The sequence below is a fragment of the Lissotriton helveticus genome, chromosome 4_1 (assembly GCF_964261635.1).
Source record: "Lissotriton helveticus chromosome 4_1, aLisHel1.1, whole genome shotgun sequence".
Lineage (NCBI taxonomy): Eukaryota > Metazoa > Chordata > Amphibia > Caudata > Salamandridae > Lissotriton > Lissotriton helveticus.
In genome coordinates this window covers 1,893,782,224-1,893,806,316 of record NC_136063.1, presented here as the reverse complement: position 1 = coordinate 1,893,806,316, position 24,093 = coordinate 1,893,782,224, and the positions used below count along the sequence as shown (strand labels likewise).

Below are 24,093 nucleotides of genomic sequence, written 5' to 3'. Positions count from 1 at the left end.
ATAGATCTCCATTTACAATCGTCCATGGATAGACAAGTCGACTGAGCAATGTAGGGCATTTAGTGGGAAAGTAGTTCAAGAGTATCACTATCATGAGTACTATACTTTATACTGATAAATGTTATGACACAATTATGAGAGGCTTATTTATGAGGCTGTTAATTATGGGTAACATAGGTTAGCAGCTTCTATCCCTGGGTTGCCCTTTACCACCCCTCTCACCTCCCTACTTCCCTTGAGATGAGTGGCCATGAAGACAGTGATAAGAATACAAAATAAACAGGGCACTAAGAACTCTGTTTACTTTCTGCAGAGTCTACTTCTTGTCCTCTCAGTTGCAAATATGAGGCAGTTTAAAAAAAATAATATGATATTGGCACCATACAGACACTCACATACCTATGTATAAAAGGATGCACTAATACAGCCAGTCAGACAATAACAGAGACACTTACACATTGACTCACACACACATACAGCTCTTATGCACCCAGCAATATTGCAAGCAGTTTCAAACACAGTTAAATTCCCTAAAACTCACTAACACAGCCAGACAACAATCCATGCAGCCCCATACATACACATTTAGATATCCATAGAGTAACTAAGAGACCCAGGAATATACCAAAATACTTACTTACATATCTAATGACACACACACATAGGGACTGAGACACTCATTTAGGTATGTACTGAAGACCTGATACTAATAGGTCATCCATCCAGACAAGTAGGTCTTTACAAATGTCTTAAATGTGCTACATTACAGTGTGTATATGCAGTTTTCCTGCAAGGCCAAGTTGTGTTTTCTAAGCGTCAAACACCTCTTCTACTAAATATGTCACCTCTAAGATGGGGTGTAGGTTAGCCATAGGGCAGGCAGCTAGGAGCCTAAAAGTAAGACATGTTGTTTGAAGTTTCTTTGAGTTACATGCACACTTAGGTACCCTTAGGCACCCTTATGTGTAATTATACATCCAGTCTCAGACTCGTATTGGAACTCTCATATCTATGTATAAAAGAATGGAGCCACTAATACACTAAGTCAGAGAGTAACAGAGGCACTTACACACACATACAGCTCTTATGTATCCAGCAGTTATGGAGCTTGGTGCATACACAATTCTCGTACACCAACTAACACAGCCAGTAGCCCGTCCTTACAGCTACTTGCATAACAATTTGCATACCTATTGAGTTACTAAAAGAGCTACTCATATACTGATTTACATACACAAATACTCAGACACCCATACAGGGACTGATACAGTCAGTCAGATATGTATTGAGAAGTTGCCGCTAACACATGTCTCTAGCCTGCTATTGCAGAGCCTGTCTGTGCAGTTCTAATGCCATGTTGACTGGGATTTAAAATCCCTAGTCAGGCCTTAAGCTACTCTTGTACTAAGTCACCCTTAAGGTAGGATGTATATAGGCCTTAGGGTAGGGTAGTATGTGCTTAAAAGGTAAGACATGGTTTTAGGCTACACTGAGTTACATGTGCACTTAAGTTCCATACGCTCAGTTATAGATACAGTTTCCCACCCACACTGGGTGTTTTCCTTACTCAGATGCACACTGATGCTTACCATAACACTTAGTAACAAAGCCTGTATTCTATAAATACAGTCACTTGTATAAAGATATACAGATGGATAGAATTACTAAGAAAGTCACTCATATACCTATATAGTTAGACACATAGTCACTCACCCACTGTTGTGTAGTTCCTAAGGAAAGTATACAGGATCTGCGTGTTTAGACAACATACACTGTAGGATTGGTGTCAGACGAACTCTGATCACCCTCACTGGGTATGCTGGCTTTCTTGTACCAACTAGCTCACGGTACCACTAGAATCTCTTCTTACCAAGGAGAGATTAGTTATTGGCAACCATCGAACATGACAACCCTGATCCCTCGGGAGCTTGGAAACAATATACTACCTTTCGCTCAGTCACTCGTGCTTACCTAGTTTGTCTCAGAGAGATAGACCGAATAAAACAGGCTGGGCGGTTTCAATAAGCATTTATTGAACAGTTATTATTCTGGTGTAGAATAGATGTGCTGCAACAACCGTTAGACAGTACAAGATATATATGATTAATAGTACTGTAAAGGTAAAAGGATGGTATAGCTCTTCCATCTTACTAAAATTATGAATACATTCAAGTATATAAAACACATGATAAAAGATGCGTACTCCTACGATCCCTCCCTCACTAGATGTACCTAAGTGTACCTAGCATGGGTGTAGGTGTTAAGCCAAGAATTCCTCTAGGATTTAGTCAACCCCATTACCTTAACCCCTTCGGTGCTGATGATGGCTCCCGGCCGTCATGAGTCACGGTGGGCGTGTGCTGATGACGGCCGGGAGCCGTCATGACCACGCCCGTGATCGGAATGTCCAGCACCGCGAGGGATGTTAGACCACTGCGAGCTGGAATGTCTGCATGTAGGAACCTCAGCGTCTCTGGTCAGTGTGTCGGCAGATAAGTCTTGGTCTCCTCTAGGTATCGTAGCAAGATGTGATGTATTTAGACATATAGGTCTCCCCAGGGTTCCTAACTTACTGTATTACTGTGTAGGCCTAAGGATGACGTTGAGCATGGACTTTATACATAGATTTTATACAGAAGATGGCAGTCCTGCTGTGCTTACAAGAACCCTCATGCATAATGTACGAGATTTCGAACTAGGGAAAACCCGCATTCTGAATGCAGTGTAATATCTAGGTAAAAGGTCAGTCACGAGTAAACTGTGACAAGTGTAATGTAGCCAGAGAATATAGGTGAGGGCTAACACGTTTACTGAGGCCTATTTTATAGTACCTATGTGGAATATAACACAACATGGAAACTGATACACTCACTTAGATATGTGCTCATGTACTGCCACAATCAAGTCACCCATCCAGAGTAGACTTTTTAGACAAGTCTTGGGCCTCTTACTTAAGAGTCTGTGTGTGAGACAGTGAAGATGACACTGACATATGCAAGTACATTATCATGCATATACTAACACACCAAAAGACACCCTTATGCATACACTGACAGACTCAGTGAACCACTTCTCCACACACTCTCACATCCATACAGTGATTCATGCATACAGTGAGACTATCTAATGCACACTGATACATATGGTTAGACAAGCAGTGTCACAGTGATACATAAAGTAGTTTAGACATGTGTTAATATGGGAAAAGTTGATGCTAATTTGAAAAACTGCAGATTGATTTATGAGAACGAAATTGTGTCTTTATTAACGAATTAACCCTGCCACTGACAGAACCTGGCATTTTACCTATTTTAAATGTCCTAGCTAAGTAGTCGCAAAGCGGCTTTGAGGCAATCCGTGGAAGTCATCTTTTTTCGATAGTCAGTATGCTAGGAAAGGTGGATGTTAATCGTATAGTCCTTGATAACTCCCAGGACACTATGTTTGTGGTAGAGCTATCCTGATTGGGTGTAGAAGGCACCTCAAACTCATTGTTTAGTCTAAAACGTTTTCTCAGTGCTACTGGTTTCTTAACATCATTGGTATTTGAAAGTATTGCGAGTTGTTGGTTGCTTAGACCCACTGGGCTCAACACAAATGGTATGCTTTTTCCACTGGGTGTGACAAAAACGGTACACTTGGACCACTGGTTGTGACAAAGATGGCATGCTTGGCCCCTGGGTGTGATACATGGTGTGAATCAGAGGTAAGGGAAAAACATTTGAAGCTGGGAAGCTAGGTGTAACTTGTATGTGGCCATGGAGGGGCTTATGGTTCCCGAGTTATTCAATTTTCTGCATCTATTACTATTGCCTTTGTCCCAGAGCTAATATTGGCAGACTATCAGACTCATTTAGTACCGAGTACCGCACAGAGCTTCCCCTGTTTACAGGATAGCATGCACTAGGAGCGGGCTAAGAAACCTTTGACAAAACAATCACTTTTTTTCTGTCAACCTTTGTTGGGCTCTTGTAGTTATATGTGACATGATCTTATGGTGCTGTAATTTATTGCAAACTGTATTTTGTGCAAGAGTTGATATTTATTGCAAAGTGTATTTTGCAGAGATATTGATATTGTGCACATACCATTTTAATACTGCATTTTTCACCTGCGTTTTAACCTCTCATATGCATTGTTATTTGCGGTTATTGAATTGTTCAATTGAATTGTTTGATGCATCTGTGAATAGCCTTCAGCTCATAGTACCTACAATTGTGCACCGCATACGGTTGTTCCAACAATTAAAGCAAACAAAAACTCCCAAAAGATGTGAGTCATATTTTATCCATAACACCAATAAATGTGTCATGGATTCCCATTAAAACACATGGACAGCCTGTTCCCCACACAGTTAAAGAAACTTAAAATATTTTGTCAAGAATGGCACGCACACACAAAGGCACACAAATATTTAATAAACATAAAAACTAAATGTACATGTCAAAAGAGAGACAAGAGAGAGTCATTACTAGAACTATGTGCCATCTTTGACGAGGTCCGTCCATAGCAATAGCCCTACAATGCCAATAGCAAGCAAGGTATTGGCGCCTCCCTCACCATATGCAGGTGCTCATACCAGCTCCCCCCACATTAGGATATTCCAATCCGCCAATTGTAGGAGCCGACCTGCCCCCCACCATGAATAGACGGACAGTTAGGCCCAAACCAAAAAGCCAGCAAGCCCAGACACTTCCAGCACAGCCCAAGTCCCTTGGAATGGTCCCCAAAAGCTCATTCCATTGTCTACCATACCCAACACAATAGGCCCTTAACAGCAAACTGAACACACACTGGCCCTGGCTAACATACACAAGTGACAGGAAGACTTCTGGCAGTTCTAGATAACGATTCAGCAAGTGGGGGTGATGAAGGAAACCCCACATCCCCAAGAATTGATGACAAGGGTGGGGCTACAGGATTTAACCAGGTAGCCAGAGAGCGAGTTTGAAGGCGAAGCTCAGCCAAAAACAACAACGCATAGCTCAGAGTAAAGGAGGCAAACCAACTGATTTTTTTAATAGAATTAGGGCACTATGGGGACAAGAGACAGGACAGCCGTGGACTGATATGGGCCCATAAGTCACATTTTTTCTACAATATATTTTAAAATGGGTTTGCATTTTCGTAAAGCGCTAAAAACCCATCTGTTTACCCAAGCCTATACAAATCTGTAAACTCCTGGCTGCCTCCTCCCTCTGACACTATCAACCCCTAGCGCCAGGAAACCGCTTGGTCACAGAGCGCTTAACAAATACTTTCAACATCAACATCAACACCAAGATACAGAGTGCGCTGTACAGCATGGTTGGGTTAGACACCAAACCTTGAAGGAGATACAAACCCAAATATTACCACAAAAAGAAGCACATGACAGAGAAACACAGGAGCAAGCCCAGAAAAAAACACTGCTAAATTGGTCTAACACAATTGGGTGAGTGCATGAACAGACAAAAACACAAAGAACTCCCACTAATGCCCTTCCTCTCAATGGGAAATCCCAAATGGGATGTAAGAGATGCAGGATATTTCCAGAGACATTATTCTGTGTCCTTAAAGGAAGACAAATCGGTTCCAGTGCAGGGAAACTACACTATGTCCCTTCCATTTAAAGAGAAATCCCAAATTGGGATCTAGGAGGAAGAAACTAATAATTTCCAGATAATTTTCAGACATTGAACGCTGTTCACTTAAGAAGGAAGACTGGTTCCAGCACAGTGAAAGGCATGGCTGCTTCATTTTTTCAGGGGGATATGTCTGAAAAGGAATATTAAGCACCATCAAGGGAGAGGCGCCAAGGGCCATCTAGAATCATAAGGTCTAGGACGATTTACCATAAGTTAAGAGAGGAAGTGTTGCAAAAGGAGTTTGGAGTTCAGGAACGGGGTGTAGGAATTTTCCAGCCGCTAATAAGTGGACATGATAACAGTACTACCTCATCACCACCTCTTCTGCAGATTTCTAGACCTGGAAGTACATCTGAAGAAAGAGGACGATTTTACTTGACTGCTGGAAAAAGACATCTGAAGGACTGTTGAGTCCAGCTGACATTCGGGGATGGTAACTACTTTCCTAGGATCATATAGCAGACATCCTGTTGCTGCAATAAGAGCAAAAACACAAATGTGATGCTTGCTCTAGAGAAGATGCAGCTTGACAGTGGTGAGCATTCACTGGTAGGACGTTGGGAGAGCCCTAGCTGTAAGGCCTAGAAGCTTTGATGAGGAGCTGTGGGCTGAAGCAGACACCAGCAGTAATTTTCCTAGAATCAAGAATTTTTTACAGGGAAAGATTAATTTGTAGTAGATATTGGAACAAAGGGAACTATTTCAGATCCGCTCCACAAGGACAGATGTCAACCATATCTGTGACTGGTTCTTTCTAAATCCTCTGACTCCTCTCTGCTATGCAGGTTTGTTCTTCAAGGCCTACTGTTTTTGTGTGGCTATTTCTCAAATGTTTCCAGTTAACCTCTTCACTTCCCCTTGCTCCCTGATATATGTGGAATTGATTTAGACCAACTGAATATTTCTGTAACTTTCTTACCCTTGCTTCATACTGTTTGTTACACACCGGCTGTCCAATTACATTTGGAAAGCGAATAAATCAATATGTATTACTTGTGAAGATGTGCAGATCCACATGACCCAGTGAACATCATGCTTGGATGTTTACGGGAGAAATTTAGTCGAAACATTTGTAACTCTAGAACCTGATACCCTAAGGATATTAGAATATCACTGCTAAGATTAGAGCTTTAGCAATGCATAAACATATGTACCACATTAACGAGGTTTGTTATGATACTCTTTGAATTATCTGTGTTTGATATTTGTGTTTTAACACTGGATATTTGTTACAGTTGCCCATATAATATGATCAGTGCTTTTAAAGTAGTTGTTTTCATGTTCCAGGTGATTACTAGGACAACACTGTGCCATTTAAAATGCTTTATTAACAAAAGTGATCACAGAATAAATAAGGGGACTCGAGCAGATGATCTCACAAAGCCAGATGGAAATTTGAAATGACCAGTTATAAATTGTTTCTACTCCCTAGAATTGCAATGTATGGGGTATGGAGATTCTACTGAATAAATAACGATAGCAACTGAAACTGATGACAATAATTAATCATCAGATGCTAGTTATAATTTCCAACTTTAATTTTCTTCTTAGCACTCTGATGTCTGTCCAGCAAGTCATATGCAACCTTTTACAATCAGCTGAAACAATGTATCAATGGTTCCCTATAATTTCAGCAGGAATCTAAGAAAAGAAGGTTGACAATAAAGGAATGACAGGAATATTAATGGAGCAACAATAGTCTAAACTGAATTACATCTATGAGATTAGAAACAATTGTCTGTTATAGGCTTTACATTTGTGATTGAATATGTGTTGGTTTGTTTTTGTTTTGCAGATATGAGTTAATGAACGCTGCCCAGAGTAAGATGCGGGTAATGACATGCTACGTGATGATAGCGCTGACTATTGTAGGCTGTGTTGTTATGGTGATTTCTGGCAAAGACGTAAGTAGATTAGTGGGTACTCAAAGAAACACAAGCAGCTAAAAATGCTTCAATTTGGATCTTATAGCTATCCTACATTTAAAACAGTTATCAGATTTTGGCAAACTCTAGCTTTCTGGCAAGTCCATAGAACAAAACAACATGGCCCTCATTATAAGAACTTTTCCACCAGCCACAGTAAAAGGTAAGAGGACAACACCAAAGACATTTATGAGTATGTGAAGTAGTACAATTGTAGTACTACTTCACACACTTTTAAATACCTCTGTCAGCTGCCCCTATATTCTTTATACTAACCTCAACTTACACTTTTGGTTTGATTGACTTCCTTATAAATGTGGGTTTTTGGCACCTATAACCATTTTCTATACTTATCTGGTCCTCAAGCTATGGGGCAAGTTCACAAAGGCATTTATGAGTATGAAAAGTAGTATTTCTATAGAAGTACCACGTTATATGCTCATAAACACCTCGGCGAATTTACCCTTTGTGTTTGCACTAGGTAAAATTCATAGGTGAAGAGGCACTATATGTAAAATCCATCTCTCTTCAAACAAGTGGTAAAATGGACTGAGCGCTCATTTTTGCCACCTGCCTGGCTATTTCAGCATGAAAGTTTAGAAGGATGCTGGACAGAAAAAGCACTGCCAAATTCTGGTATGCAATATAGTGTGTCCCTCCAGTGATTTGGGCCCTTAGTAACTCCTTAGAAATCCCTGTTGTACCATAGTCTTTTCGCTCAGTGTAAGACCACAAAATATCAGGGGGTTTTTAAGACAGAGGGGCTTATTATCAAGGACGAGCGATAAAATGATTGTAGCTTTAGCGGCAGAAAACGGTCGCTAAAGCGGCGATAATGGGCTTATCGCCGCTTTAGCGGTCGTTTTCTGCCGCTAAAGCGGCGATAATTGTATCGCCCGTCCTTGATAATAAGCCCCAGAGTTTCTATACTTGAAATGAACATTGCAATAACAAAGGTTATCGAACTGCTAGTGGCCAGGGCGGGGCTGGGGAACCAAAAGCAGCCATGGTAAAAATGCTCAAACCAGCCCTGCTCTCTTCATCTCCTCATACAATCTCTCTCTTTCCATCATCCATTCCATACCTCCTCCCTCTCTGTCTCTCTATATATGATTGCTTTCTCTCTACTTCCTCCTCTCTTTCATTCTCTCTGTCTTAAAGCCTCTACTTGACTGATGCAATTCTCGTCATGGACCGAGGGAAAGTGAAGCAGTACCAGGAGCTTCCCGGGCTCTCAATACTGGACTCTGTGGACCGCAACCCACAAAGGAAATGCCCGGGAAAATAGAATACCTGTCTGGCCCTGCCAATGGCTGAATAAAGCAGACCTCATTTACATAGGCCATATTCGAACGAAAAGATCTTTACAGTTTCACAGAAATCCGGCGGTATGCTCACCTAATGGAATGTTACTTCTAGTGACATACAGACCAAGTATCTCGCCCCTTTTCTACAATGAGGGCATATTTATTTTAGGTCTGCAGGCTAAGCCGTTTAATGCATTTATATTGTGTTTACATTGCTTATAGACTTCGTGACACGCTGAACTGTACTTAAAATCGAAGGCTATAGAACTAGATGTGCTTAATGAAGCTTTGCATTTTCATGGCTCACCAAAACCTCAAGCTTTAATCAAACCCGAAAGATTCTGTTTCAGTATTTTTTTAGCAAAACATGCTACTGAAAACAAGTCATGCCATGCTTGTCAAAAAGAATTTATAGAAGTGTTGCAGCAGTCCCTCTACCAAGAACTCCGAGAGCGGGAAAGCAAGCGAGAAACTCAAAGCTTAAACTTTGAACACATACCTTCTTATCTACATGTATCTACAGTGTATACTCTCCTTATTTTTTTATGTTGCGAAATTAAAAATTGCATCCTTTTTGCAGAGTATGATCTTTCAAGAATGTTATTAAGGAATATCTTCATTTTGGTAAAATTCGTAAAAAATGGAATATAGCCAATCTAACAGTCTGTAATAACTTCAAATAAGAAAGAAGTACTGCATCACATACAGAAGGAAAACCAAGCTACTGTCCCACAAAATCAGTGACGTTACACCACATGCACTCCAATAAATCAGTGCAGTATTGCATATAATTTTGAAGGAACATGGTGCCTGATTTCGAATGTGGCAGTTGTAAGACCACTGCACTCATGCTGGCGGTGGTTCATCCGCTGCATTACGACTTTAAAAGTCATTGCAGCAGAGGACCACCGGCTGCGCCAGGGGGCAGTCATTCCATGGCGGTGGCAGAAGTGCGCCACAATGTCAGCTGCTCACCGGGACTGAGCATGTTACGAGTTACGCCAGCCATTTCATGGAGGGAGCCCTGCAATGAAAAGACTGGTGGTGGAGTAACAAAGGGGGCCCTACATCGCCCCCATGCCCCGTCGCCATGGGAATGCACTCAGGTGGGCACATTCCTGCCCACATATTTTGACTTTTGTTTTTCTAACAACAAATTTTATTGAGTTTTCAGCGTACCAGATGGGTGTAACCCAACAGGGAAAGTACAAAGGAATTGCATAAGATAGACTATCTAGGTACATCGTAAAAATCCAGAAGAGTCTGCGGAACAACAGACCAAGGAAACAAGAAACCCCATATTTTGACTGTTTTAGTCACTGGTAGGCGGTCCATTTGGTGTTCCCACTGCAGTACCTATAAACTAGGCACCACAATGGGAACATCAAAGGAAGTTCCAGCATAGCATGGACTCTGAAGTTTATGCCGTGCTGGAACGGGAGGTGCATGCACACAGGAGGGGCACATGTTGTGCCCTCCTGTGTGCATCCAGTTGGAGCGTCATGATTTATTCTGGATTATGGTCACAGAGGATCAATGTTGTGACAAGGATTCGGTTCCTGCCTGAGACAACTCCTTCCCCCAAAAAAGAAATTTTCCAAATACTCTAGAGTGATTGAATGCCTCGAGCGCTGACACAATTGAATCCTCAGCCCAACCAAGTGTAATTTTCACACAGTTGAAGCCTTTCAATGTGACAATTCTTAGAGAGTGTCTCTCCTACCTATGGTTTGTCCCTGAATAAGATATTCATCTAAATCAAACAAGCCCCACAAGCAGCTCGAAGGTGGGAGGCTGCTGGTAGAGAGCTAACGGCTGGGGCTCTTGCCTTTTTAAAATGTATTTGTTACTTTGGCATTCTACTTTTGGGGCATTTCTGTTAACTTGCACGACTTTTTAAAAAATTCACCTGGACACTTTTTAAAGTTACACAACTTCGCTCTGCCGGGCTAACCGCGTCTTCCTTCTCCTGCTCTCCCGACGTGGGGGTCCGTCCGTGCGAGCTGACCCGCCATCTTGGGAGTAGCAGAGTGGCGGTGGACGAACACGAAAGGCGGACGCTGGCACGTCTGCGCCCGTCCGTGCCAAGGATGTGCCCAGTGCCTGTTACGCTGCCCTTTTGGGAGAGGACCGGGCCAGTTGTTGGGGGTGATCCTAGACGTTACACCAGTAAAGAACTAAACATCATCGGTGACTGGGGCTGTGATAGAGGGACCCTTATGCTGTCCAACACTGCTTTCCCTGTGTCTGACTTTCTGAGGAGTGACACTATAGCCGGTGGGCTTATGAATGTGAGATCTCTCCCTAAACACAGTGTTGAAATACAACTGGTGTTGGAGGCTCACAAGCTGGATTTCTTGTGTATGACCGAAACATGGACTGCGCCGGAGTGCGAAGTTGATGATGGGAAGGCTTGTCTTAATCTGTGGTTGAATGGCACTATGAACACAGGCCTTCTTAATATGACTCAACGAGTCTCTCAGGCGACCCACACAGGGGGTCATCGGTTGGACCTGATTTTCTCTGAGACCAACCTTCTTACTGTTGGGGACGTTTTACCTATGGCCTGGACTGACCATTCCCTGATCAAATTCTTTGTGAAGTCAGGCACACTTACTGCAGGGACATCTAGTCAAGTGAGGGAGTATGTTAGCAGGGATTGGAAGTCTCTTGCTCGGAAAAAAGGTGCCTCACCCATGTTCATGGTTGAGGAGTGCTTCGCCCCTGACATGCAGATTGAGGTGAATTACGCCACCCTTTGCTTGAAGATTACCTCGGTTATGGATACCTCTGCTCCTTTAAAACATCACAGGAGTAGGGGGAGACCCTCAGCTCCCTGGTTTACAGACAGCCTAAAAAATTTGAGGCTGGAATGTAAACAAGCGGAGAAGAGGTGGAGGCACGCATACCTGGATAGGGACAGGCTTGCTTGGAAAGCTAATCGGGTGGATTATAAGAAGGAGATCCATAGAGTTAAGGCAGCGCACTTCTCTAGGGTGATTGTCGATGCCCCGAATAGCTCCCGCAGCATTTTTAATATTTTGAATAGCCTTATTAGCCCAGACTGCGCCAAGAATGAGTTCCCCCCTCCCAGGAACTCTGTGAGAACCTAGCCAGGTTCTTCCAGGATAAAATCAAACTGATCATTGACGATCTGGGGGTGGAGCAGCAACAGACTTTAGCGTTGGCTGATTGTGGCAGCCCGCTGACTTTTGGAGCTGTTCATGAACAGGGGGGAGATAAGTCCCTCGTGGAATTTGCACAGCTGTCTGCAGAGGAGTTCAGGGGAGTGGCCTCTGGTATTACATCTGGGTCCCTGCTTGACCCGATTCCACTAAAAATCTGGAAGGAGTTCGAGGCTGAGCTCTTCCCTACGCTTCGGCTGGTTTGAACCAGTCGCTTACTACTGGAATGGTTCCACCTCAGTGGAAACAAGCGGTGGTGACCCCTTTATTGAAAAAGCCTACCCTTGATCCTGAATGCCTCAAGAACTTTAGGCCCATCTCGCTTCTACCTTATCCGGCAAAAATTGTAGAGCGGGTGGCGGCAGGCACTCGCTCTAGACACCTAAAACAGCATAAGCTCCTGGAGGAAGTCCGGTTTGGCTTTTGGCCAGCCCATGGCACCGAGATGGCCTTGGTGACCGTGCTGGATGAGCTCCGTTGGCAGGCAGACAGGGGACAGGCAGGGGTGTTGATTCTGCTTGACCTGTCTGCCGCCTTCGATACGGTGAACCATGGGATTTTGCTGGACAGGCAGAGAGAGTTGGGGGTTGCTGGTAGTGCCCTTGGGTGGTATGAGTCTTTTCTTCAGGACAGAGAACAAGCTGTGTCCCTCCCTCCCTTCCAATCTGGCAGTTAGTCCGATATTATTTAACATCTACATTAAGCCTTTCATTGCGGTCATCAAACAATGTAATATTGAAATTGTTAACTACGTTGATGATACACAGTTGATTCTCTCCCTGAAGGGAGATGAGTCAACCTCCTTGGAAGTATTCCATAACTGCCTGCGAGATACAGCGGGCTGGTTGAAGGCCAATTCCCTGGAATTCAACACAGGAAAGACGGAGGTGTTATACTGCCCAAGGCCTAGGGTACAATCTCTTTTACCCAGCAACTTCTGGCCTGCGGATTTCTCTCCTCTGGTGCAGCCTGTGAAGATAGTGCGAAACCTGGGTGTGATGTTTGACAGCGACCTTACCCTGGAGGCGCAGGTCTCAAAGATAGTAGCTGGCTGTTTGGCCATTATTCGCCTCCTGAGGAAAATCCTTCCTCTGTTACCGCCCCTTGCTAGGATAGAGGTGGTGCGCTGTACCGTGCTCAGTATGTTAGACTACTGTAACTCCCTGCTGTTGGAGTCTCCATGCTATCTTATGAATAGACTCCAGAGAATTCAGTCTGCAGCGGCAAAATTTGCCCTGGGGCGGCCAACAAGAACTTCTTCTTCAAGGGCTTTGGCTCAGCTGCACTGGCTCCCAGTGAGACAGAGGGTGCAATTTAAGTCCCTCTGTCTGGCCTTTAAAGCTCTCCACGGGTTGGGCCCTGCTCGTTTACAAAGGAAGTTCTCGTGGCATGTGCCGGCCCGTAATCTACGTTACTCCTCTGCCAGGTTGGTGACCATACCTAGGTTTAGGAGATCCAGAGCAGGAGGTCGATCGTTCGGCGTGGCCGCGGCAAAACTCTGGAATTCCCTTCCAGCTGGACTTAGGCATGCCTCCGACCTTCCTGCATTTAGGAGACACTTGAAAACATGGCTTTTTCACAAACCCTTAGCTCTCTATTAGTTGGCCCCCTTTCGATATGAGCTTGTCAGCACCAGGATGCCATTTTTAGGTGATAGTGCGCTTTAGAAGTGAAGTAAATAAATAAATAATATACTAGGTGACCAGGACATCATCTTTGAAAATTAAGAAAGTAGCACATTCATGAAGGCAAATAGAGGAATGACACCTGTGTGGCCCAGTAAGCATTCCCCAACCACTGAAAGGGCAATCGGACAACTCTTTGAACCCCCACCTAACCCCTTCCCCAGAGGGCCAGAACATGTCCCCTACCAAAAGAATCTGATAACCTTCAATGGTTCAAAACAGTGGACACTTTCTTATGAAATCCTGATCACATGTGTTTTATTTGTGTAAAGTTGGATTATGTTATTTGCGTGTGCATTATGTTTAAAATGTTCAAAAATGTAATTAATCATTTATATGTTTGTCATATATGTGTTTTGCACAATACGTATCTATGTGCAGATGCCAGTTATGAAGTAAAAGTATTCAAATCAGAGGAACATCAGCCTATTTTCCATATTTGTTTTCGGTTTTACTAATCCATGTAAAATGATGGCGCAATTATCCAGATGAACAAGGAACGGGTTGCAATCTAATGGGCAAAGAAGAGCTTAAACTGAAAAAATTAAAAAAAGAATAAAACATGAAGTCTTAAGTGACTATTAGGGATATGACTACTAGGCGCATCATGATAATTAATAGATCCAAATTTATGGTATAGGGGGCATACTTTCCCTGTGTATTCCACATGGAGTGAGGCACAAGGGGCCCTATAGGAAAGACCTTCATGAAATCAGTGGCGCTGAGGAAAATTGTAATATGCTTGACAGGACTGCCGCAGTCCTGCCAAGCTTATTACTGCCTCAAGAGCACCAATCCACCTCCAAGGAATGGCGGTTCCCTGGCGGAGTCAGAGGTCCAATGGGGGCACATCTGCCAAGGTGGTAATGTGGCTGTGAGAAGATTGCCAACCCACCACAAGTCTGGCGGGCCAACCGACTTCTAATTTCACCCTAAAAAATTGTTTTAGCAGTTTTATATAGCGCAAGCTTGACCGGAAACATATTGGAGCGCTTCACATGAGCAGCAGTTAAATTGGGACACATTTATTGTTTTCAGGCATGAGGAGATATACTCAGATTCACAGGATGTTTAGCCGTCGCCAAGGCTCAAACCTGGTTCCCCAGTTCCAAAGTCAGCAGCTCTGGCCATTACACATCATCCTTCTCCCCTGTCAGTCCTTCTTCTGTTCCCATGAGCTTATCAGAAATAAAAGAAAGACTGATAATCCTCTGTCACTTGCTGCTCTGCAGACCTGGATATAGACAATGCAAAAGATGCAAAATAGTCCTGGTCCCCTAAAATAAGTAGTGATGAGACTAACTGGAAGCCCCCATTACAAATTATGTACTGTCTACTGTAAGCCTTGAATAATACTACAATTTTTCCTAACTCCATGTTCTTACATTCTTTCTCCCTGTCTACCTGAAATCATCACCACTTCCCTTGTTCATTTCTCCTTCCACTCCCACTACTGTTCCTTTTTTTCTCTACTATTTGCTCCTTAGCTAAATATACCGGGGTTCAGCTGCCCATTGCCCTTACCTTTTTAGGTAAAGCATTCCATTCAAAAGACTTTTAGTTCATGAACTCTTTTGTTCCCTCCTTTCCACTCCCCTATCACCTCTAGTCCTTTGTGGTTCCAGTACAGCAATATAAAGATACAAATAAACAAAGTACATGTCTGTTTTGTTGATCGTATAAAAATCGGACTATTCAACAATATCAATGCTTTATTATTGTTGGCTTTCTAGCCAGCACCATTCCTCCTCCTCTTTGGTGGGGAGATAGGAGTAAAAAGAAAAGTCTAATTATCTATTTAACCTGGACACCAAATATAGAGTAAAGCACAAAAAAGCTATTAAAGCCCAAGGTATGACAGGACCTAAATAGTTTTTTAGGAAGTTCTTTAGAGTTTGCTATGAAAGTTGGGCCATTTGCCCTGGTGGCTACGATTTTGAAACATGTATTTTTTCTGTACTAAAATGCCTCAAATATCCTGTCCAATTTGTCAAGCTGTAAATATCTGTATAGATAAATCTACTCAATAGGATTTGAAGACAATGGCTTCTCAGGATGACCTGACACCAAATACAACTCTATCAATTAATCTGCCTCCATCACCCACTTCATCCACCAGGCAAGGAAGAAGAGAAAATGGATTGCTGAGTTATCTGAAAATACGTAATAGCTGTTAATGAGAAACACTGCTGTCATCAGTTGCTCTAGAGCAATGTACTTAAAAAATTCAAACAAACATATATTTTTGGGGAGTTTCTGTCTAGTGTGCATATGAATTAACCTAGAGTTAGCTGTGCTCTGTGCGAAGCTTCACAAATTGAAGTTTGAAACTGAAAACCTTTAACATTTTTAAAACGCAGACATTACAGCTTTAGAAGAAAATCTAATTTAAATAAGCAACAGAGAATGTAACACAATGTTATTAGCAGATAAATTGAACTGTAGAAAATAGAGTAAATGAAGACTTTAGAAATGCACAAAGAATAAAACAATATAGGAAGAACGATCAGAAGAAAGAATATCTTGCAAGATCCAGCCAATGGATGATGCTAGAATGGTAGAGTTGCATTGGAAGGTTATTGATATTGTGAAAATCGACACCATCTTGCCACAAAATTCGAAAACATTTTTGAAGTTTTAATTATAATCTTTTTTTTCATACTGAGAACCTTTCTCCTGGCCCCCTGCAATGGAAAGTTGTAAGTGCCTGGGTAATAAAAGGTGTTAAAATCTACTACAAGTTACCAATTAAAGTGTAACCCATTTGGTCACACATTAAAGCTCAGTGTCAATTGATGGGATTAAGTATGGATTTACTCCAAATTCAAAGCAAAGGTGATATAAATCTGTCACAGAAACATAGTATTAACATAAAGAATCCCTAGAGGATAGCCAACACAGCATATAAAATGGATCCTCAATAACAGAAAGCAATTGAGGAATTATGTGTTGGCTATACAAAGATTAAGAAATAAAGTCTGCAGAGTAGATTGAAAGTTTTGATCCTCTTGTCTATACATGAGGTTATCTAAAATATCTACTAAGCCCTGTTCAATCTGAAATTCAGGGAAACCTTAATAGTTCAGGAAACAGATAAAGGTGCAATAATACCCCTAAATAAACCTTAGGGAATCCCATGACACATATCCACTTACTTCCCATCTTCAAACAATCAAACTTGGCAATTATATTCGAAATGTTCTTTCCTTTGGTCTACAATAATATTGTCAGTGTAGCCAGTAAAGTGCTAAATATCTGGCGACCAGTATGCACTTAAATATGAATAAATAGTAATATTAGGTAATCAGAGTTTTGAATATCATTGTTTTATTTCAACTTATCTTTCTTAAAAAAGAGAAAACAAAAAATAAACATTGAAAAATGTAAAACGTCATGTGATAGTGGTTCGTATATATAAAACACTTTGGGGGAGATTAACTGGATAGATTCCATGAACATTTGCCAGTCCTCCAATGGAATGTTAAGCATTCTATGTTAATAAATGGTATTCTAACTGAGACAACCATGATTGCAGCTCACTGTGATAAGGGAATCAGTGGGCTGATCCTAGGGCAGAAACTCTATTAAATTGCTGAAGGAATGCTAAAACTGTGCTTCCTAAAATGAGAGGCTAAATGTCATGATTGCCAACACGTTTGTATGGACACATCTAAACATGCGTGCTAACACTGTCAGCAAGCAACTTGCATTAACACCTGAATCCTATGATCAAAATTAGATTGAACAGAAAAACACAAAATATGCCCCCAAAAACGTTCTGGACGTATCCATCCAGATAATACACCATTACAATAATTTATCAAGAAACTATCAAGCTCTGAAACCTGTGTAGAGATTGTTATCAGCAGAGAAGAATGGCAAGCAATCATGAAATACATTTGCAAATTAAATGCAGTAAAGAAACAAAACCTGCAACACAATGGAAACACACTTACAATCAGAAAACAGCCATGCCCGTTCTTGCAGGCCCATGAACATTTATACCTCTAAAATCAAATACAGTCTGAATCAACGTTGTCCTATTCCTAGGTGATATACCAGAATATTTTATCGAGAATATTGTTTCACATACATATTGTGCCCTTGTTATGGTTCATAAAAATATTGCCACATTTTGAAATTTAATAAAAAATCTAAACACAATGAGGTGATATTTTTACAAATAACATTTAGAACAGAATATTGACATCAGACAATTTCTGATATTTAACTTTATTCCAAAGAGGGGCAAATAAATAAAGCTGATTACTATGGACAGTGATGAAGTTTGCACCCTACCATTAGACATATACCGAATCTCCTAATGAAAATGTCAGTTCCACTGGCATACATACTCATTTAAGTCATCATGATGTGAAAGGAACTCCATTGAAGGAGGATATAGTGGCAAATGCTAACATCCTGTACCTGTGTCCTGTACCTGCACAGATCAGCAAAAACTATAGAGATTGTGCCTAACTAAGGACATCAACACCAACCTGCCACACACTGCACCCTTCCATAATGCAAATAAGAAGGGTATCAAAAGAGCAAAGCTGGTACTTGCAATACAATATTATAAAACACAATTCTAGAGAGTCTTAGAAAAAACTCTGAAGGCCTATTCACAAACTGAAATGTGTAGTTTGTTTTTTACCACTACAGAATGTACTGAAAAATACAATACACAAACCTAAGTCTGGAGTTTACGCCTCAACCTCTCCTATCTTTTTCTGTGCAGAGACCTCTCTGCCCCAAGTGTGAAAATCTTGGCACACATAAGAATACCTTTTAGTAGTCAATGTGAGAGTGAACGAGGGGAGTGGATGGAAAGAGGGGAGTGGGAGGAAAATGGGGAGGGAAAGTGGCATAACAGGCTAGGGCAGTCCATCTAAAATCTAGGGAACTGGGTTTGAGTTTCGGCAATGATGCTCAACATCCTGTGATTCTGGGCAAATCATTTAATCTCCCTGTGCCAAACAAAACAAAATGAATGTGTCCTTGTAAAATACCTGGTGCTCATGTAAAACACTCTGATACCTGATTCCTTTGGGTCATGTTTGCGCTATATAAAACTCCCCCCCAAAAAAGGGAACGAAATAAAGAGAAGTATGAAGGGGTTAAGGGGTTAAGGGAGGTCCTGGAAGGGGCTTTTGAGGGGGTTTTGGAAATGTTGCTCTTTGGCAAATCCAATCCATTCTTCATCTCACAATGGTGACCTAACTCAGTACCCCCTCCACCGGCCAGCATAGAAGTAGCAAAAAATCTGAGGGCCAAATTTAACACAGCCCTCTCATTCTACCCACAAGCTGTGGCAGTGGCAGACATGTATCAATCTAGTCAAGTCCCTCACTTCCTTCTTCTCGTCGTCAGGAAAACCGTTGCATTCACCCTAATCACTTCAAAACTCAACAACTGCAATAGTATTAATGCAGGCTGCTCCAAATGACTAATACACAAGCTCCGGATGGTCCAACATGTGGCAGTAGGACTGGTGCTGCAACTTGCTAAACTAAGCTCTGCCTCCTCAGCCCTAAAGAAACTACATTGGTTACCCCTCCACCAAAGGACTCTTTTTAAGATCCTCCTACTAGTCTTCAGAGCATTTAAAAGCTTCGGACCTAAATATATTATCTCCCATTTCTGCCACTTCAAAACCCACAGGCTGGTGCAGCTAAGATTGGTGGGGTGGGCCGAGGTGGGGTGGGGTGGGGGAAGTCGACAGACAATGGAATAGGGATAATAAAATAAATATATAAATATAAAATAAAACCACTTACCTTGCACTCTCCGCATCACCGACTCAGTGATGCGGCAAGCGCAAGTTAAGTCTTCCCCACTACTCTTCCCTGGCTGTGTCTGAAGACACAAACAAAGTTAAGATTTTCCAAAACCAACTTTTTAAGGATCCCGTATCTTACAGACTCAAACTACGAGGGAAGAAATCCTTCATGATGCTGGGCTCCAGAGCCTGGAACCAACTCTCTTCAGTTCATAGGCAACAAAGTAAAATTCAAAAAATGCCTTTAAACCTGGTTCTTTCCTGCCCCCAATGCATTACCCTGCCCTCTAATCTAACTCATTTATCATCTTCTAGTCCTAAAAGGAACCCTATTGCTTTCCAGCACTGCACCAGGACGCTCAATTGTGAGTGACAGTGCGCTATACAAGCACAACATTCATTCATTCTGGGATATGTACCCACCGGAAGAAGGGTAAGCCCATTCCTATTCAGACTCGGCACTTCTAAAGTTACTTCAGCCAACAAGGGAACCAATACAGTAGTAAATTACTCCAGCTCATAGCTGAAGTAAGTTCAGCACCACACATGACCCATCACCTGTACTGCAACACACTAACATAGAAATCAGCAGAGCTAGGCACTTAATCTAAAACTAGGAGAAAATGTCCAATTAAATTAAATGAATCTGGAAAGTTCATTGTTAAAAATTCATATTTGGTTTACTTTAGTTGTTTTTTTTTTTTTTAAACTTTAGAAACAATTTCAATTTTATTTATTTTTTACTTTAAATAAAGATCTATTTAAAATGTAGATGTTAGTAGTGTAGCATTTCTTTCTTTAGATATACATTTAAACTAAATATATATACAATGAATTTACAATAATATTTAGCATTAATATATTTTTACAAAATCTTTCAAAGTTTTTACTTTTTCATATACTTTATCATAGGGAGACTCTGCACTCTGGGCAGAGATCTTTGTATGGTAGAGTATAAGGGAAAGTTTACTAGGCGGATCTCATGATAAATTATAGGGATAAGTAATACAGTTTATTAAACTTGGAAACGTTTTTAAAAAATATTATTACGTTGAATATTAAAGTAAATTCATTTTATATATAATTTTATATATTTATTTTAAATATAGAAGGAAAAAGCTACAGCACATATAACTAAACTGTGATCTCAAAATAATTGTATTACAAATATATTAAACTACATTGAACTTATTGTTCTCAAGTTCAAATAAAACAAATGTATTCCCAACTACAGTAAAACAATTATTCTAATTACATTAACCCCTTCGCTGCTAATGACAAGGGTAACTCGTCATGGAGTTGCCATTCATTTCAATGGAAATGATGAACAAAAAGTAGAATTGCCTTAGCATCCAAGTGGTTAACACTTATCATAATGTGATGTATATAATTAACTAAAAGTTATTTAAATATACAAATTATATTTACATTATTAAAATGAAAAAAGGCTTTACAATAAATAAATACAAAATATTTCATGTTGTTTTCAAAACAAAATGTATTTTTATTTGTAGCTGTTTTTAATCATTTGATTGAAATTGTTATTATTTGCTATGGGTTTACATTTGAGTCCCTCCGCTATTATTTTCTATGGGCAGCCGTTGCAGTGCCAAACATTGACCATGTGTGATGCTAGACTTACTAAGGTTTTCTTTTTTCTTTTTTTAGGAGTAACTTACACTCATAATTATGGGGCATATGTAGGTAATTTACATTTTGCGACTCTCAAATAGCGACTTTTAAGTAATCGCTATTTGAGAATTGCAAAATGGAATGTAGGTAATAATTCGCAATTTTTTTGCGAATCCCTAAAATTCCTTAATTGCAATTAGCAAATTGCGAATTGCAATTAAGGAATAAGTGTCCCATTCATTCCTATGGGCCAAGAAGCCCATAGCAATGAATGGGCATACATTCTCAAATTGCGATTTTCTAGGAGAAAATCTCAATTTGAGAATCACAATTCCAAGGGTGCCAGGGTGTCCAAAGGACACCTGTCGCACCCCTGGAATGTGCCTGTAAGTACATATGGCGCACATTTTTTTGTTATATTTTTGATTAAGCGCAAACAGCTGCCCCAGCAACGAGGCGTCCCGGCGCTAAGAACCATAGAACTACTGAGGATGCAGGGGGGAGGGAGGGAACCTAAGAAGAAGGGAACAGATGGGTTTTGATAGCCTTCCGAAAAGCGGACAGATTATCCAGGGAACGGATGTTTAATGGCAAGGAGTTCCAGAGTTTTGCTCCAAGAACTCTGAAGGAACGGCCACCAATACGGCAAAGCTTAGTCCGAGGAATTGTCACAAGGTGCTGACTCAGGGAGCGCAAACTGCGTTGAGGGGCATAAGGTACTAAGAGCGGGCGTAGGAGTTCTGGACATTCCGATTTAAGGATCTTGAATGCAATGGTGAGGGTCTTAAATTTAATACGGGATTCAATAGGCAGCCAATGTAGTCTTTGAATAGTAGTTCTGACGGAACACCTACGGGGGAGGCCCACCACGGCTCTCGCCGCTGAGTTCTGTACACGTTGCAGTCGCACTATCTCTGCTTTATTGGCGCCCAGAAATAGGACACTAGCATAGTCTAACTGGGAGAGGATGGTGGATTGAACAATGAGCTGACGGGTTTTGGAGTCGAAGAAGCCGAGTATCGGGTTGAGGCTCCTCAGCAGGCCCACGCAAGTAGCTGCCACTTTTTTTGTGTGGGTCTGGAAACTAAGCGAGGAGTCCAGCCAGACGCCCAGGTTTTTCACCAAGGATTTCGGTGGTGGAATGGAGCCCAGCACAGGGGGCCACCAGTGATCGCTCCAATGGCTTGAGTTTTTTCCAAGGAGCAGCACCTCCGTTTTTCCTGCGTTAAGCTGCAGGCAGTTGTCCGTCATCCACTGGGCAACTGCAGCCAGGCCATCCCTAAATCTCGTGGCCGAGATGGAAGGGCCTTCGGTGAGAGTGATGACCAGCTGCGTGTCGTCCGCATACGACACCAGTGTTAGGTCCCACTCTTTGGCCACTGCCGCAAGTGGCTGCACATAAAGATTAAAAAGGGACTCCCTGGCTGATGGAGTGGGACCGGGAGATGAAGGGGGGGGCTGAGACTCGGAAGGATCTGTCCTTCAGAAATGAGCGGAACCAATCTAGGGCAAGACCGGTGATTCCTATTGTCTCGAGGCGTTTTAACAAGATTTTATGGGAGACCGTGTCAAAGGCTGCGCTGAGATCTAGCAGAATCAGCGCAGCACTCTGACCGGCGTCGAGTATCTTCCGGAGGTGTTCAGTGGTGGACAAGAGGGCAGACTCGGTGCTGAATCCTGGCCTGAACCCGTTCTGAGATGGGTCCAGGATGTTGTTTTGAGTCATATGGTGGGACAGCACATTGTTTACATGGGCTTCTGCCAATTTAGACACCCATGGAAGCAGCGAGATGGGTCTAACATTTTCTAGCTTCCTGGGGTCTAGAGTGGGCTTTTTAATGATTGGGGAAACCCATGCTTGTTTCCAGCCAGTTGGGACCTCAGCCGAGGAAAAGGAGAGATTAAGCATCGTGGTCAGGAAGGGATGAAGAATTGTAAGGATTCGAGGAATTGGGCCGGCCTCATGGGATCTGACGGAGAGCCAGACTGAACCTTCCTGCAAAGTTTGGCTAGGTCATCATGAGAAATTTCGGGTATGCGTGTCAACATAGTGCCATTAATGATTACATTTGAGGGGTTCGATTGGTCGGGAAGGTACTGCGGAAAGGCACTATACATTTTTCTTACTTTTTCTATAAAGAAAGCAGCAAGATCCTCACACTGCTGTGTAGAGGTAATGCAGGGAGCTGAGTTACTACTGTTTTGTAGTTCTTGCACCAGTTTAAAAATGGTTTTGGTAGGATTTGTGCTGGAATTAATTTCTTTTGCGTAGAAGGACGCACGCGAGGCGCGAATGGCTTTGTGGTAGAGTTTTAATTTGGACAGGTAGAAAGCTTTATCCCTGTCTTTGTACTCCCTTCTCCAGCTACGCTCAGCTTTTTTGCATTCTTTCCGCATGGCTTTCAGAGTTTCGTTATACCATGGGTTGGAGGGGGAACTGCGTCCTTTAGTCCATTTAGCTGGTATAAGGGTATCAAGTCCTCTTGTAATCCAGTCATGGAAAGCAGCATATAACATATTAATATTCTTATTTGCTTTATGGTGGAATTCTCCTAGGGTGGAGTGGAGATCACTAGTTAAAAGCTTGTGCCATGGTCTTTTAAGGCGCCGAGTTGACACTTCTTTATTGGGCGATTCTCTTACCATCATCGTGATTCTGATGAGAAAGTGGTCTGTCCAGCCCATGGGTTTGGGTGGGTCAGCCCTGGCCTCCGAGATGTTAGTGAAGACGGGATCAAGTAAGTGTCCAGCGGAGTGTGTGGTGGTATGAATTAGAGGATTTAATTGTAAGGCTGTGAAGTCCGCCAGGAGATTTTTGATGGTGGGGTCTAGAGTGGAATCGAAGTGGAGATTGAGATCTCCCAGTATTGTGAAATTAGCAGAAGTCACAACCAAGGCATGTGCCACCTCTAGAAGTGCCTCGATAAACTTGGAGGGGGATCCAGGGGGT

At 42.0% G+C, this 24,093-nt stretch overlaps 1 protein-coding gene across 1 annotated transcript in view; it reads left to right on the top strand.

Annotated features, from left to right (window-relative positions):
* LOC144827739 (protein FAM162B-like) overlaps positions 1-24,093 on the top strand; it is a 115,364-nt gene that overhangs the window by 82,666 nt on the left and 8,605 nt on the right. The window contains exon 3 of the mRNA XM_078685950.1: positions 7,423-7,531. Within this exon, the coding sequence (XP_078542076.1) occupies positions 7,423-7,531 (109 nt within the window). The remainder of the gene's footprint in view (positions 1-7,422; positions 7,532-24,093) is intronic.